Source organism: Lepisosteus oculatus, chromosome 27, assembly GCF_040954835.1.
Source record: "Lepisosteus oculatus isolate fLepOcu1 chromosome 27, fLepOcu1.hap2, whole genome shotgun sequence".
Taxonomy (NCBI): domain Eukaryota; kingdom Metazoa; phylum Chordata; class Actinopteri; order Semionotiformes; family Lepisosteidae; genus Lepisosteus; species Lepisosteus oculatus.
In genome coordinates this window covers 6482989-6495082 of record NC_090722.1, presented here as the reverse complement: position 1 = coordinate 6495082, position 12094 = coordinate 6482989, and the positions used below count along the sequence as shown (strand labels likewise).

General features: G+C 52.6%; 1 protein-coding gene across 5 annotated transcripts in view; it reads left to right on the top strand.

Annotated features, from left to right (window-relative positions):
• Positions 1-11200, top strand: part of npr1b (natriuretic peptide receptor 1b) — a 52613-nt gene extending 41413 nt beyond the window's left edge. For all 5 annotated transcript variants that reach the window (XM_069185421.1, XM_069185420.1, XM_069185418.1 and 2 more), the window contains 10 exons: positions 199-270; positions 373-532; positions 624-779; positions 4159-4327; positions 5057-5203; positions 5842-5965; positions 6071-6139; positions 7258-7432; positions 8338-8436; positions 9070-11200. In XM_069185421.1, coding sequence (XP_069041522.1) covers positions 199-270; positions 373-532; positions 624-779; positions 4159-4327; positions 5057-5203; positions 5842-5965; positions 6071-6139; positions 7258-7432; positions 8338-8436; positions 9070-9215 — 1317 coding nt within the window. In that variant the 3' untranslated portion in view covers positions 9216-11200. The remainder of the gene's footprint in view (positions 1-198; positions 271-372; positions 533-623; positions 780-4158; positions 4328-5056; positions 5204-5841; positions 5966-6070; positions 6140-7257; positions 7433-8337; positions 8437-9069) is intronic.
• Positions 11201-12094: the final 894 nt, after the last annotated feature.

Here is a 12094-nt window from a genome sequence, read left to right as displayed (position 1 = left end):
CTGTTTTGGGAAGGAAACTGGAGGTTTTGCGAGTTACCGTGAACGTTTTACTCTCATGGCAGTTTGAAATGCACTCATCAGTGCTGATTCTTTCCAACCCCGAAATATGATAATAGAATTGCTTACCCCCTTTAAGAGCCCCAGTTAAAACTGTCTCGTGACTGCGGCCGCTGAGCCCCCCCGCTGTGTGTCTCTCAGGACATCATGGAGAACGAGAGCATCAACCTGGACTGGATCTTCCGGTACTCCCTCATCAACGACATCGTCAAGGTGAGCAAGGGAACGGAGGCGGGCCCACTCCGGCATCTGGCCCTCGCGCTCTCCCTCTCCCCTCACCCTCCCACCTCTCTCCCCCTCTCCCCCCCTCGCCAGGGCATGGAGTTCCTGCACAACAGCGTCATCGTGTCCCACGGCAACCTCAAGTCCTCCAACTGCGTGGTGGACAGCCGCTTCGTGCTGAAGATCACCGACTACGGCCTGGCCAGCTTCCGCAGCGAGGCGGAGTGCGACGACGCGCACTCCTTCTACGCCCGTGAGTGTCCCGCGCGCCCCCGCCCCGGCGAGAGTCCCAGCTCCTCTGCGGGCCTGATCCAGCCTGTCTCCCGCCCTCTGTCCCTGTCCAGGGAAGCTGTGGAGCGCCCCGGAGCTGCTGCGGGCCGAGGGCCCCCTCCCCAGCGGGACGCAGAAGGGCGACGTCTACAGCTTCGGCATCATCCTGCAGGAGATCGCGCTGCGCCGGGGGGCTTTCTACCTGGAGGGGGAGCTACTGAGCCCCAAAGGTCAGCCTCCCCGCCGATACCCTCACCCCGCAACGTTCGAGCCCCTGGACGTCAGAATCAGCCTTCTGCGGGAGCGTATCTGTCAGGCCCTGTTTAATGGCTTGTGAGGGGGCCGGTGAGCGGCGCTGCTGTCTGAAGGAGAGATCCGCCAGCGCTCTGGGTACCTGGGTGGGTTTGTTTGAAATTCTCTGCTCCAGGGTTAGAGTGGCTCTGATGAGTCTTGGAGGCTAGAGGACGGAGTGAAAGGACCCAATCTCTCTCTAAACCCCACCCTGCATTTCCCCAAGAAGGGCAGGCTATACCTGGGCACCCCAGCACCAGGTACCAGGACCAGTACACGGTTGCCATGGAAGCCAGTGCCATCCCTCTCTATCTGTGTGTTCATTTACAATTCCCCCCCCGTCAGGACTGTTTTAAAGGGCCTGTCTCAGTCCAGGGGTGTTCTGTTTCTAGTCTTGCACTTCACTGGGTCTTTCATTTTTTCCCTCATTTTCCCCGGAAGGTGGGAGACTCAGCTATACTCTTGATGCACGTTTTTTTGATGCACGTCCCTGTAGTTTCCCCTTGCATCGTTGGGTTCTGTTTCACAATCGGGACCGAACGTATCTGGAATCTCTTTGCCAGCAGTATTATCCCGTGTGTTCACTCCTCATCCCTTCAGGGAGCGTGACAGTGTGTCCACCGGACACGGTATCTTCTTTCTCCTGCTTAGCGAGGGCCGTGCCGCTGTTCACCAGGGGATTTGCCCTGGCAATGACTTTCAGAATAAAATGGGAGTAGAGTAATTACCTGTGTTAGCAGTGCAGCAATATAGCACAAATGAAACCCTGCAGGCCGTCTGAGTTCCTCCCTTTTATGTAGAGAACAGCGGCCAAGAAGAATGTCATGGTGCTGCAGCAGATTGAATCAGGAGAGCTGTCGCCTGCTCAGGGCTGCACGGGGGCACAGGCTGGCCTCTGCCCTTGTACCCCGCGGCCCTGTGGCTCACAGCCAGGAAGATGGTGGGGAAGTGAGAGTGATGGGCCCAGGTGGCCTGTTTCTCTCTGTGCCCTGTACCTAGGGCTCTCCGTTTCAGACTCCAGGCCCCCTGAGCCTCACTTTCCAGCCTGGCGAATCTGTTCCCGTCTGTGTGACGACCTGTCTGAAAAATGGACAAGGATGAATCGCCTTGCCTGCAGCTCCTGTGGTAGAGCTTGTCAGCTTCTTGCCTGTGAAGCTGTAACCAACAGGCATTGAAGCCTCCTACATTCTCTTCAGCCATGCTGCCCCCTCTGTTGCTGGGCACGGGAGTTCACGGGGTTCAGCTCCGGTGAGAGCTGGTCCTCTTTCTGAGCGGCTTTCTCTCGGCCTGACAAAACGCGGAAATCAGGTGGCAAATTTCAAGCAAAACTAAGCGGATGCAAAAGGAAGCGCCTCCATTGTCCACAAGTCCAGGAGACGTGATGTCAACCACCAGTCACAGACAACATGGTCAAAATCAGAGCTCTGTTCAAAACCACAGCAGGACACTGGACACTGACAGTGGCACACTGGGCAACAGACAACAGAGCATAGGAACACCTGATCAACAGACAGAGAGACTGAGATTCACAGACATACTGTACAGATACAGAGAGACTGAGATTGGGGGCGGAGCGGTGGCTCTGTGGCTAAGGATCTGCGCCTGTGACCGGAAGGTTGCCGGTTCAAATCCCGCGGCCGGCAGAGGAATCCTACTCCGTTGGGCCCCTGAGCAAGGCCCTTAACCCCAACTGCTCCAGGGGCGCCGTACAATGGCAGACCCTGCGCTCTGACCCCAAGCTTCTCTCCCTGTCTCTGTGTCTGTGTCTCCCTGGAGAAAAGCTGGGGTATGCGAAAAGACGCATTCCTAATGCAAGAAATTGTATAGGGCTAATAAAGAAACATAACATAAGATTCATAGACATACAGATACTGTACAGACAGACTGAGATACACAGATACAGAGATAAATACATAGACAGATATGTGGATAGACAGACAAATACTGAGGGGCTGTCCATCACATGCTGGGGTCAGTGTCCAGCAGACAGACAGGCCTCCTCCTCTGGTGGACATCGCAAGAGCACAGCCTGCTAGCTATGGGAGGGTTTTTTATAAGTGTATCTGCCCAGGGCTGCGCACAGCCTTCAGGCGGGAGAAATCACATTTCCTCGAAATATTGAATCAATACGCGGCGTTGCCAATTGCATTAAGGAAATGTTAATGACCTGCAGCCGGGCGCTGGGCTGAGGCCAGATTGAATTTCCTCCACATCCTGTGCCGGCTGCCAGGCTAATGGAGATGGGCACAGATAAGGACAGAGACAGCAGACCCGCTGCAGAGTGGCACTGCTCATGTGTGTCCCGTGTGTGTGCCTGTCCTTCTGTGCCTAGCGGTGCATCTGTGCTCGTGTGTGACAGTGTTTGTCACCGTCTGTGTGTGTGTGCCTGTCCTTCTGTGCCTAGCGGTGCATCTGTGCTCGTGTGTGACAGTGTTTGTCTGCCGCCTGTGTGTGTGTGCCTGTCCTTCTGTGTCTAGCGGTGTGCCTGTGCTCCTGTGTGTCAGTGTTTGGTTTGTGTCAGTACATCTTTGTGTGTCTGTGTTTCTGTCTCTCTGTGTTACAGTGTACATGTCTGTGTCCTTCCCTGTATTGCTGAGTGTATTTGTCTATTTTCATAGTAGGCAATAAAAAAGTACCATTGACCAACAGTTAAATAATTAATCATTTTTAATAAGCAATATTAATCAAATTAGCAAATAGCCTTTATACAGAATAAAGGTTCAATTTCAGAGTCTGAATTACTGGGGAGTCTGAGCTCCGCTTTGTGGGGGACTCTGGTCATCACTGGGCCTGTTCCACTCTTTCCACCTCTGTCCTCCCACTGGTCAGTGACCTCTGTAAGTCATGGCCTCTGCCTGCTGTGTCCTCTGGGTTGTGTTGCACCATTGCTGCTGAAGAAGTCCGGAGGGCTGACTTTGTTATTGTGAATCAGGTCTCGTAGGCTGCTAGACTGTTCAAGACTCTAGCGATTCAGTTCCCTTTGCCTGTCCGGGCTGGACAATCTTTCAAGCCCTGGCATGTATCTTGTCAGTCTTCTCTGAACTGATTCCAGAGCTTCTGTTTCCGAACATCGTCCACAGTAACCTAAATGGAATCTTATTAGTGTACTGTACTAACTGGATACTTTCTAGAGCAATTTTTTTAAAAAATTTTAAACTCTACAGCCTTAGCTATATGCTAACATTCTGGATGCCTCCTGTACTGCTTCCTCGCGGTGTCTGAGTAATATCAGTAATGTGTCAGCATCATGTGGGTGTTTCTCTGTGTGAGTCAGCATACCGCTTCCACAGCCCTGCATCCCTCACTCTCTCCCCTCAGAGATCATCGACCGCGTGACCCTGGGCGAGTGGCCATACCTGCGCCCCACAGTGAACCCGCAGTGCCACAGCGAGGAGCTGGGCCAGCTGATGCAGCGCTGCTGGGCCGAGGACACGGTGGAGCGCCCCGAGTTCCACCAGATCAAGATCCTGCTGCGCAAGTTCAACAGGTCTGTGTGCACTGGGCCCTACTGCTGCACTGAGCTACTGCAGTGCTCTGCTCCTTACTCCACTGTACTGCACTGCACCTTACTGCACTGCTCTGCTCCTTACTCCACTGTACTGCACTGCACCTTACTGCACTGCTCTGCTCCTTACTCCACTGTACTGCACTGCACCTTACTGCACTGCTCTGCTCCTTACTCCACTGTACTGCACTGCACCTTACTGCACTGCTCTACTCCTTACTCCACTGTCCTGCACTGCACCATACTGCACTGCTCTGCTCCTTACTCCACTATACTGCACTGGACCATACTGCACTGCTCTACTCCTTACTCCACTGTACTGCACTGCACCATACTGCACTGCTCTACTCCTTACTCCACTGTACTGCACTGCACCATACTGCACTGCTCTACTCCTTACTCCACTGTACTGCACTGCACCATACTGCACTGCTCTACTCCTTACTCCACTGTACTGCACTGCACCATACTGCACTGCTCTACTCCTTACTCCACTGTAGTGCACCTTACTGCACTGCCGTACTCCTTACTCCACTGTACTGCACTGCTCTGCTCCTTACTCCACTATACTGCACTGCTTTACAGTTTATTGCACTGCACTACACTGCATCACATCTTACTGCACTATATTTCACTGTACTACACCTTTCTGCACTGTACTACACTGTACTACACCTCCCCCAGCTCTGACCTGCAGCTCTCTCCTCCCAGGGACAGCAGGACCAACATCCTGGACAACCTGCTGTCGCGGATGGAGCAGTACGCCAACAACCTGGAGGAGCTGGTGGAGGAGCGCACCCAGGCCTACCTGGAGGAGAAGCGCAAGGCGGAAGCCCTGCTCTACCAGATCCTGCCCCAGTGAGTGCCCCTGGCAGGAGCGCCCCCGCACCGCCACTAGTCCAGACAGTGCTGCTCTTTTCTCAGCAAAGGGCCATGAGATATCAAAGGTATCACAGAGCAGAACAGTCATGGTAAAGGCACGGTCAGTCTCCAGAATGCACAGTGAGAAGGCAAGACACATAAAGGACAGCGTGATGAGCATGTTCAATGCGTGGAGCAACTGTGCTGTGTGATGCAATTTATACGTCAGTGCTAGGAGAGTGGGCCTGTGGAATAGCATTCAATAACAGGAAAAAAATGGTCTGTTTCTCTACAGAACAAAGGGGACAGCAGTTTACTATGGTCAGCTGTTAGCCATTCACGCAAGCAATCCTTTAGAGTTGATTACTCCTGCTGCACTGGCGAATAGCATGTCTGTTGTTATGGGAGGAGTGTGTTACTTATGGGAGTGTGGGTGGGGCCAAGGAGGAGAAGAGGGAGGGGCTATCATGCTAGGGCCATGGCTAATTGGAGGCGGGCGGGGCCTGGGGGGGTCTCTTGCTGAAGAGGAGCTATGAGGGGAGGGTTTCCCGAGTACAGCTAGGGCAGTTTCCCAGGAGGAATATGTTGCTAAGAAAAAAGCTCCATGGGGACTGACAGCCCTCTGTGTGTCTCAGCTCAGTGGCAGAGCAGCTGAAAAGAGGGGAGACAGTGCAGGCTGAAGCCTTCGACTCCGTCACCATCTACTTCAGCGACATTGTGGGCTTCACCGCCCTGTCTGCCGAGAGCACCCCCATGCAGGTACTGCGCACGCCTGTCCGGGCGATAATGTTATACACCTTCTGACATCAGCTCACAGAGACAGCAGCATGCTGACTTACTGTCTCCCCCGTCTCTCTGTCCCAGGTCGTGACTCTGCTCAATGACCTCTACACCTGCTTCGACGCCATCATTGACAACTTCGACGTGTACAAGGTAACAGGCAGGAGCCGTGCACTGTGTCTTTTGGGATCTGCGCAAGCAGAGCCGGCGCTGTTGATTAGATTCCGAGAATAATCCTAACACGGCGTGTAGAGGAAGAGTCAAAGCTGTCTCGTCCCCTTTCTCTCCCCTCCTAAGACTCTTTGCTACACAAGCTGAGTAAAGTACAGCCCAGCCTCTCAATGCATCGTCACAGCACGCCGCCCCCTGCAGGTCGAGTCAGGTAGCACACAGTACCGCCCTGCAGCAGATCAGGACCAGCCGGTCCCCAGCGCTGTGGCTTGTCCTCACCATGGCGGCTCGAGCCAGCACCGTGTCACATTACTCAACACTGCCTCCCACACCAGTCTGTCCAGCAGTGACCGCTGCTTATCTACAGTGTGGCTCCTGATGAGGAGGCCTGCACTCTCCACCGCTCTGCCATACTGCTGAGCAGCCATTATTCAATCGAGAGAGGGAGGGGTTTATGTACACGTACAACACGCACAACAACACACAACGGGTAGCACAGAGCAATAAACACACAGCTGGAGAGGGCTCCAAAGCCGAAACGCCTTTACCTGTTTGCGTGTACAAGTACACTGGGATTCATAGTCGCGCTGTTCTCTCGGGACGTGCACAGGACAGCATGCAACACTCTCACGCAGCCTGCACATTACAAAACAGAAAATAATCATATTGAATGACTATAGTGACAGGACAACAAAGCACAACATATAACAGATAGCACAGAGCAATTAACACACAGGACAGTAGATCTGTGGTCAGAAAGTGCCAAGTGTAGAGGCGCCTTGAACTCTGAGGCTTTGTGCAATTAGCAGTTAATGATGCACACTGCTGTAGCATGGAGGCTGTTTTAAAGCCCAGTGTTGTAATGGTTTAATGGTGTGGTGCTGCTTGCCGGAGTGCAAGGGGGAGAACAGTCTGGGATCCTGGATCATGATTCGGGCTCTGTTGCAATTTTTGATCACAATATGGAAAAGTAGTCCGCGGCGTTGGTGGATCAATCAGCGTAGTGCCGGCCGTGATTCCGTCTGGGACTGAGCGTGGATTATTGATGGGGGATCGGTGGGGTCCGCCAGTAAGCGTTTCCTGATTGCCGCTGTCTCCAGGTGGAGACGATCGGTGACGCCTACATGGTGGTGTCGGGGCTGCCCGTGCGGAACGGCAAGCTGCACGCCCGGGAAATCGCCCGCATGTCGCTGGCGCTGCTGGAGGCCGTGCGCTCCTTCAGGATCCGGCACCGACCCGACCAGCAGCTCAAACTGAGGATCGGCATCCACAGCGGTGAGGGCCAGCGTGCTGGACACATGGCTCTGTCACAGTAACTGGCTCTAGGGGTTACCGGGATCTGGGCTGTAGGGTTACAGTGTGACCCAGACTGGACCAGTGATCTCTGGGCTGTAGGGTTACAGTGTGACCCAGACTGGACCAGTGATCTCTGGACTGTAGGGTTACAGTGTGACCCGGCCCAGACTGGACCAGTGATCTCTGGACTGTAGGGTTACAGTGTGACCCAGACTGGACCAGCGATCTCTGGACTGTAGGGTTACAGTGTGACCCGGCCCAGACTGGACCAGTGATCTCTGGACTGTAGGGTTACAGTGTGACCCGGCCCAGACTGGACCAGTGATCTCTGGACTGTAGGGTTACAGTGTGACCCAGACTGGACCAGTGATCTCTGGACTGTAGGGTTACAGTGTGACCCAGACTGGACCAGTGATCTCTGGACTGTAGGGTTACAGTGTGACCCAGACTGGACCAGCGATCTCTGGACTGTAGGGTTACAGTGTGACCCAGACTGGACCAGTGATCTCTGGACTGTAGGGTTACAGTGTGACCCAGACTGGACCAGTGATCTCTGGACAGTAGGGTCACAGTGTGACCCAGACTGGACCAGTGATCTCTGGACTGTAGGGTTATAGTCTGACCCAGACTGGACCAGTGATCTCTGGACTGTAGGGTTACAGTGTGACCCAGACTGGACCAGTGATCTCTGGACTGTAGGGTTACAGTGTGACCCAGACTGGACCAGCGATCTCTGGACTGTAGGGTTACAGTGACCTGGTCCAGATCTGGCCAAGATCTCCGGACTGAATATACATATATGCACCTATATATAATATTGACAGTGTGTCTGTCTGACTCTGTGTTGGGTCTGTCTCACCCTGTGCTGTGTGTTTTACCGGCAGGCCCAGTGTGCGCTGGCGTGGTTGGGCTGAAGATGCCACGATACTGTCTGTTCGGTGATACCGTCAACACTGCTTCTCGAATGGAATCCAGCGGAGAGGGTGAGATATCGGCACCTTCAGTTAATAAATATAGGACCCTGTGCTATCACACTTTCAAAATTCTGGTTGTCTACTTGACTTCTAACTGCTGTAACTGAAGAGAAAAAAACTAAAACTAAAAAAAATGTAATCTTTGTGAGACTTTGTTGCTTTTACCCCACTGTTACAATGAGCCTTTTTTAGTAATGATGTTGAACAAGAAAAAAAGGTTCCTTTTAAAGCCCTTATAAAAGAATGGTAACAACAAAGTACAGTGCAGTGAGATCAAGGTAAAAGCACAGTACAGTGCAGTACAGCCCAGTGAGATCAGGGTAAAAGCACAGTACAGTGCAGTACAGCCCAGTGAGATCAGGGTAAAAGCACAGTACAGCGCAGTACAGCCCAGTGAGATCAGGGTAAAAGCACAGTACAGTGCAGTACAGCCCAGTGAAATCAGGGTAAAAGCACAGTACAGTGCAGTACAGCCCAGTGAGATCAGGGTAAAAGCACAGTACAGTGCAGTACAGCCCAGTGAGATCAGGGTAAAAGCACAGTACAGTGCAGTGCAGCCCAGGGAGACCGTCAGACAGCGCAGTTGAAGACAGTGGTGTGGGGTCGAGACGTGTGCTCAGTCCCTGCCGGCTCTCGCTCCAGCGCTGAAGATCCACGTGTCGGCGGCGACGCGCAGCGTGCTGGAGGAGTTCCTCGGGTTCGAGCTGGAGCTGCGCGGAGACGTGGAGATGAAGGGGAAAGGGAAGATGAGGACCTTCTGGCTGCTGGGAGAGAGAAACGGCGTGTGAGCAGGGGTGGCCAGAGGGGTGAGGGGGGACCCCCAAGTCTCAGCCCTGTCCCATCCCCCCACACAGACGCATTCCCACCCCCCGCAATCCCTGGAGACCCCCACACTCTGGGCCAGCCCACTCCTGGACTGAGACTGTTGCGATATCCAGCTCTGGGATTTTTTTTTAAGGTTTATCTTTCCAGAACTCGTGTGTCCCTCTTGTCTCTCTCTGCTGCTTCATCCTGTTCTTCCTTTCCTTGTTCATTCCCCACGGGACACAGACCTGCGTCTGTCCTCCCAGCAGCCCTCCCTGTGTCAGGTTTCCGAAGTCTAGGAGGGGTCCTGGCTGTGGAGACCGCCCCACCTGGTGGACATCTCTCTTTCCTTCATTAAACACAGAGAAATGTGAAACCTTGCAACATCTGAACAAAGACAAACATGGCTGAGAATGAGGCATTGTTCCCAGCATTGTATCATCGCGCTCAGAAGCATAGAGGGTGTTTGAATTGGTATACAGCACCCCCTGGAGGTAATTCACTGTAACAGTGGTTTTCTGAGGTCATTTGTTCAGGTCATGACCCTTTTCTGCTGTTTGTTACTATCTAGCCTGTCTTGCTCTTACAGTCCTGTGCTGCCCCTGGCACAGACTCCCCATGAACTCCCACAGCCTTCAGCCTGTGCTGGAGCCTGTGAGCCAAGAGCATCACAGTGCGCAGTCCTGGCTCGTCCCCCTGTTCTGTTTGAAGACTGTACAGATCTCGCCCTCCGAGGCCTCTCCTGTGTCAGTGTTCATCGGCAAGACCACCCCAACAAGAACAGACAAGCTGGGAGCTGAGGGGTTCTCCACTGAAGCGGGGCTTCGGACTCTTTTCAGAAAGCCCCGCCTGCTGGACAAACCGTGTAACTGCAGTCGTTACTCTGAGGAAAGACGCAAGGAAATCGGAGGACTGGAGACCGGGGGGGGGGGACCCCATTCTGCTCAATAAGCTAATCGACCCCCCAAATCAGGGTGCCTTGGTGAGAGGGCTTCAATGGCCAAGTATGGCACAGATACCATGGGGGTCAGACCCGGGTTCAAGATAGCAATCTGTAAGAGTTAAGGCTCTTCCAGTTTTAAACCAGGGCTTGTGACATGCTCCCAGCCGTGTCCAGACTGAATTCCCGTGGCTTGGCTGGACGGCTGCACTGGGACACTGAATACAGCGCCCTGCAGTGCACAAGGTAGAGACGGGGTGGAGCTCTCTGGTTTAGGATTGGAGCTGCTCGGGAAACTGCACCTGTGCCTGTTTGTAACAGGAAGTGTCCTGTTAAAGCTAGACTGTTATCTCAATGGGATCCTTACCTTGAAATTGTTTGAATATGCATTAAACTGCAGAGTATTTAGTCACAACCACTCAGAGTGGTTTATTCAGCGAATTGAGTGCCAAAACACAATTCTGTTTTATTCAACGACCAGCAGCTCCACAAAGCGTTGGCATATGGTCGCTGAAGCCCAATGGATCCTAAACTTATAAGGGAGCAAACATCGCTCCCTGGTGTTGAGACAATGTAACTGCGCTTTGAAAAGAGAAGGTGCTGCTTCACTTAACAAGTGGCAGCGCCACTCTGTGGTCAAATGCAGTAGCTGCAATTATTTTCACTTAAGATGGAAATTTTAGAAATGACCGACAATTGTTGGTAAAGTTTTGTAAATGGGTTTCCTTTCCGGGAGGAAAAAATATTTTTTCTTAAATGGTTTCAGAAAACTAAACTTTTTTTTTTGTAAATGGCAAATTGTGTCAGCTGTGGCTATTACGTTGTATGTGCCATTTCTTCTCCTCACACAGGAATTTTAACTCCAGCAGGTTGAGTCCCTCGGCCAGAGCATTCCCTAAATGTGTATTCTGGCTTTGGCTTTCTCGCAAAGTAGGTTAGAGGAATCGGAGAAAATATAATATTGTTTTGAGCTGCAATTCATGCAACCTGTCTGAGCCTGGTTAATGTCTAATAAATATGTTACACTCAGCAGTGCCTTGTCTGGGCCCTGACCAATGTCTGCTCCTGTCATTTTAAAATCTCCTTTTAAAAAGGGAAACTGTTTAATTTCTGTCTTTTTTATTCCCTGTTACTACACTGTGCGTATGTGTTCATGTCTTCTGTGTGACTGTGGGGTTACAGTGTGACCCGGCCCAGACTGGACCAGCGATCTCTGGGCTGTAGGGTTACAGTGTGACCCGGCCCAGACTGGACCAGTGATCTCTGGACTGTAGGGTTACAGTGTGACCCAGACTGGACCAGTGATCTCTGGGCTGTAGGGTTACAGTGTGACCCAGACTGGACCAGTGATCTCTGGACTGTAGGGTTACAGTGTGACCCAGACTGGACCAGTGTGTGGTGTATAAAGATGAGGTATATGGGCTTGTACGGTCACACTGATCTCCCTGTACATCAGTGTGTTTGTATATCAGTGTGCGTGTCAGTGTGTAGTGTTTCAGTGTGTTTATATATCAGTGTGAAGAGTATAGAGATGAGGTATAAGGACTCGTACTCTTGCACTGGCACACGCCTCGGTGCGCTGGTAGCCACAAGCTGAAACCCTGTGCCTCCTTGCCTTCATGAAAAGGATTATCTCTCAGACCAAAGAGGCTGAATCTGTACAGTTTTGAAAACTGAACTGAAGTTGAGAGGTAGCCTTCTGTGGCAGGAAACAGTCCCAATAAACTGAAGACCTGCTGCGTGTCAGACTGCAGGTGGTCGTACAGGTGCAGTGTCTGACCAGGGTGCCGTTTCTGAACTGAGCCGGTGGCTCCTGCAGGGAGAAGCTTCCTTCTGTGGTCAGACTGCAGAGGACATCGACACTCAGCCCAGAGGGCTCCTCGAGACCCCCCAGAGGACGTGAGGAGTGCCAGCGGCGTGGAA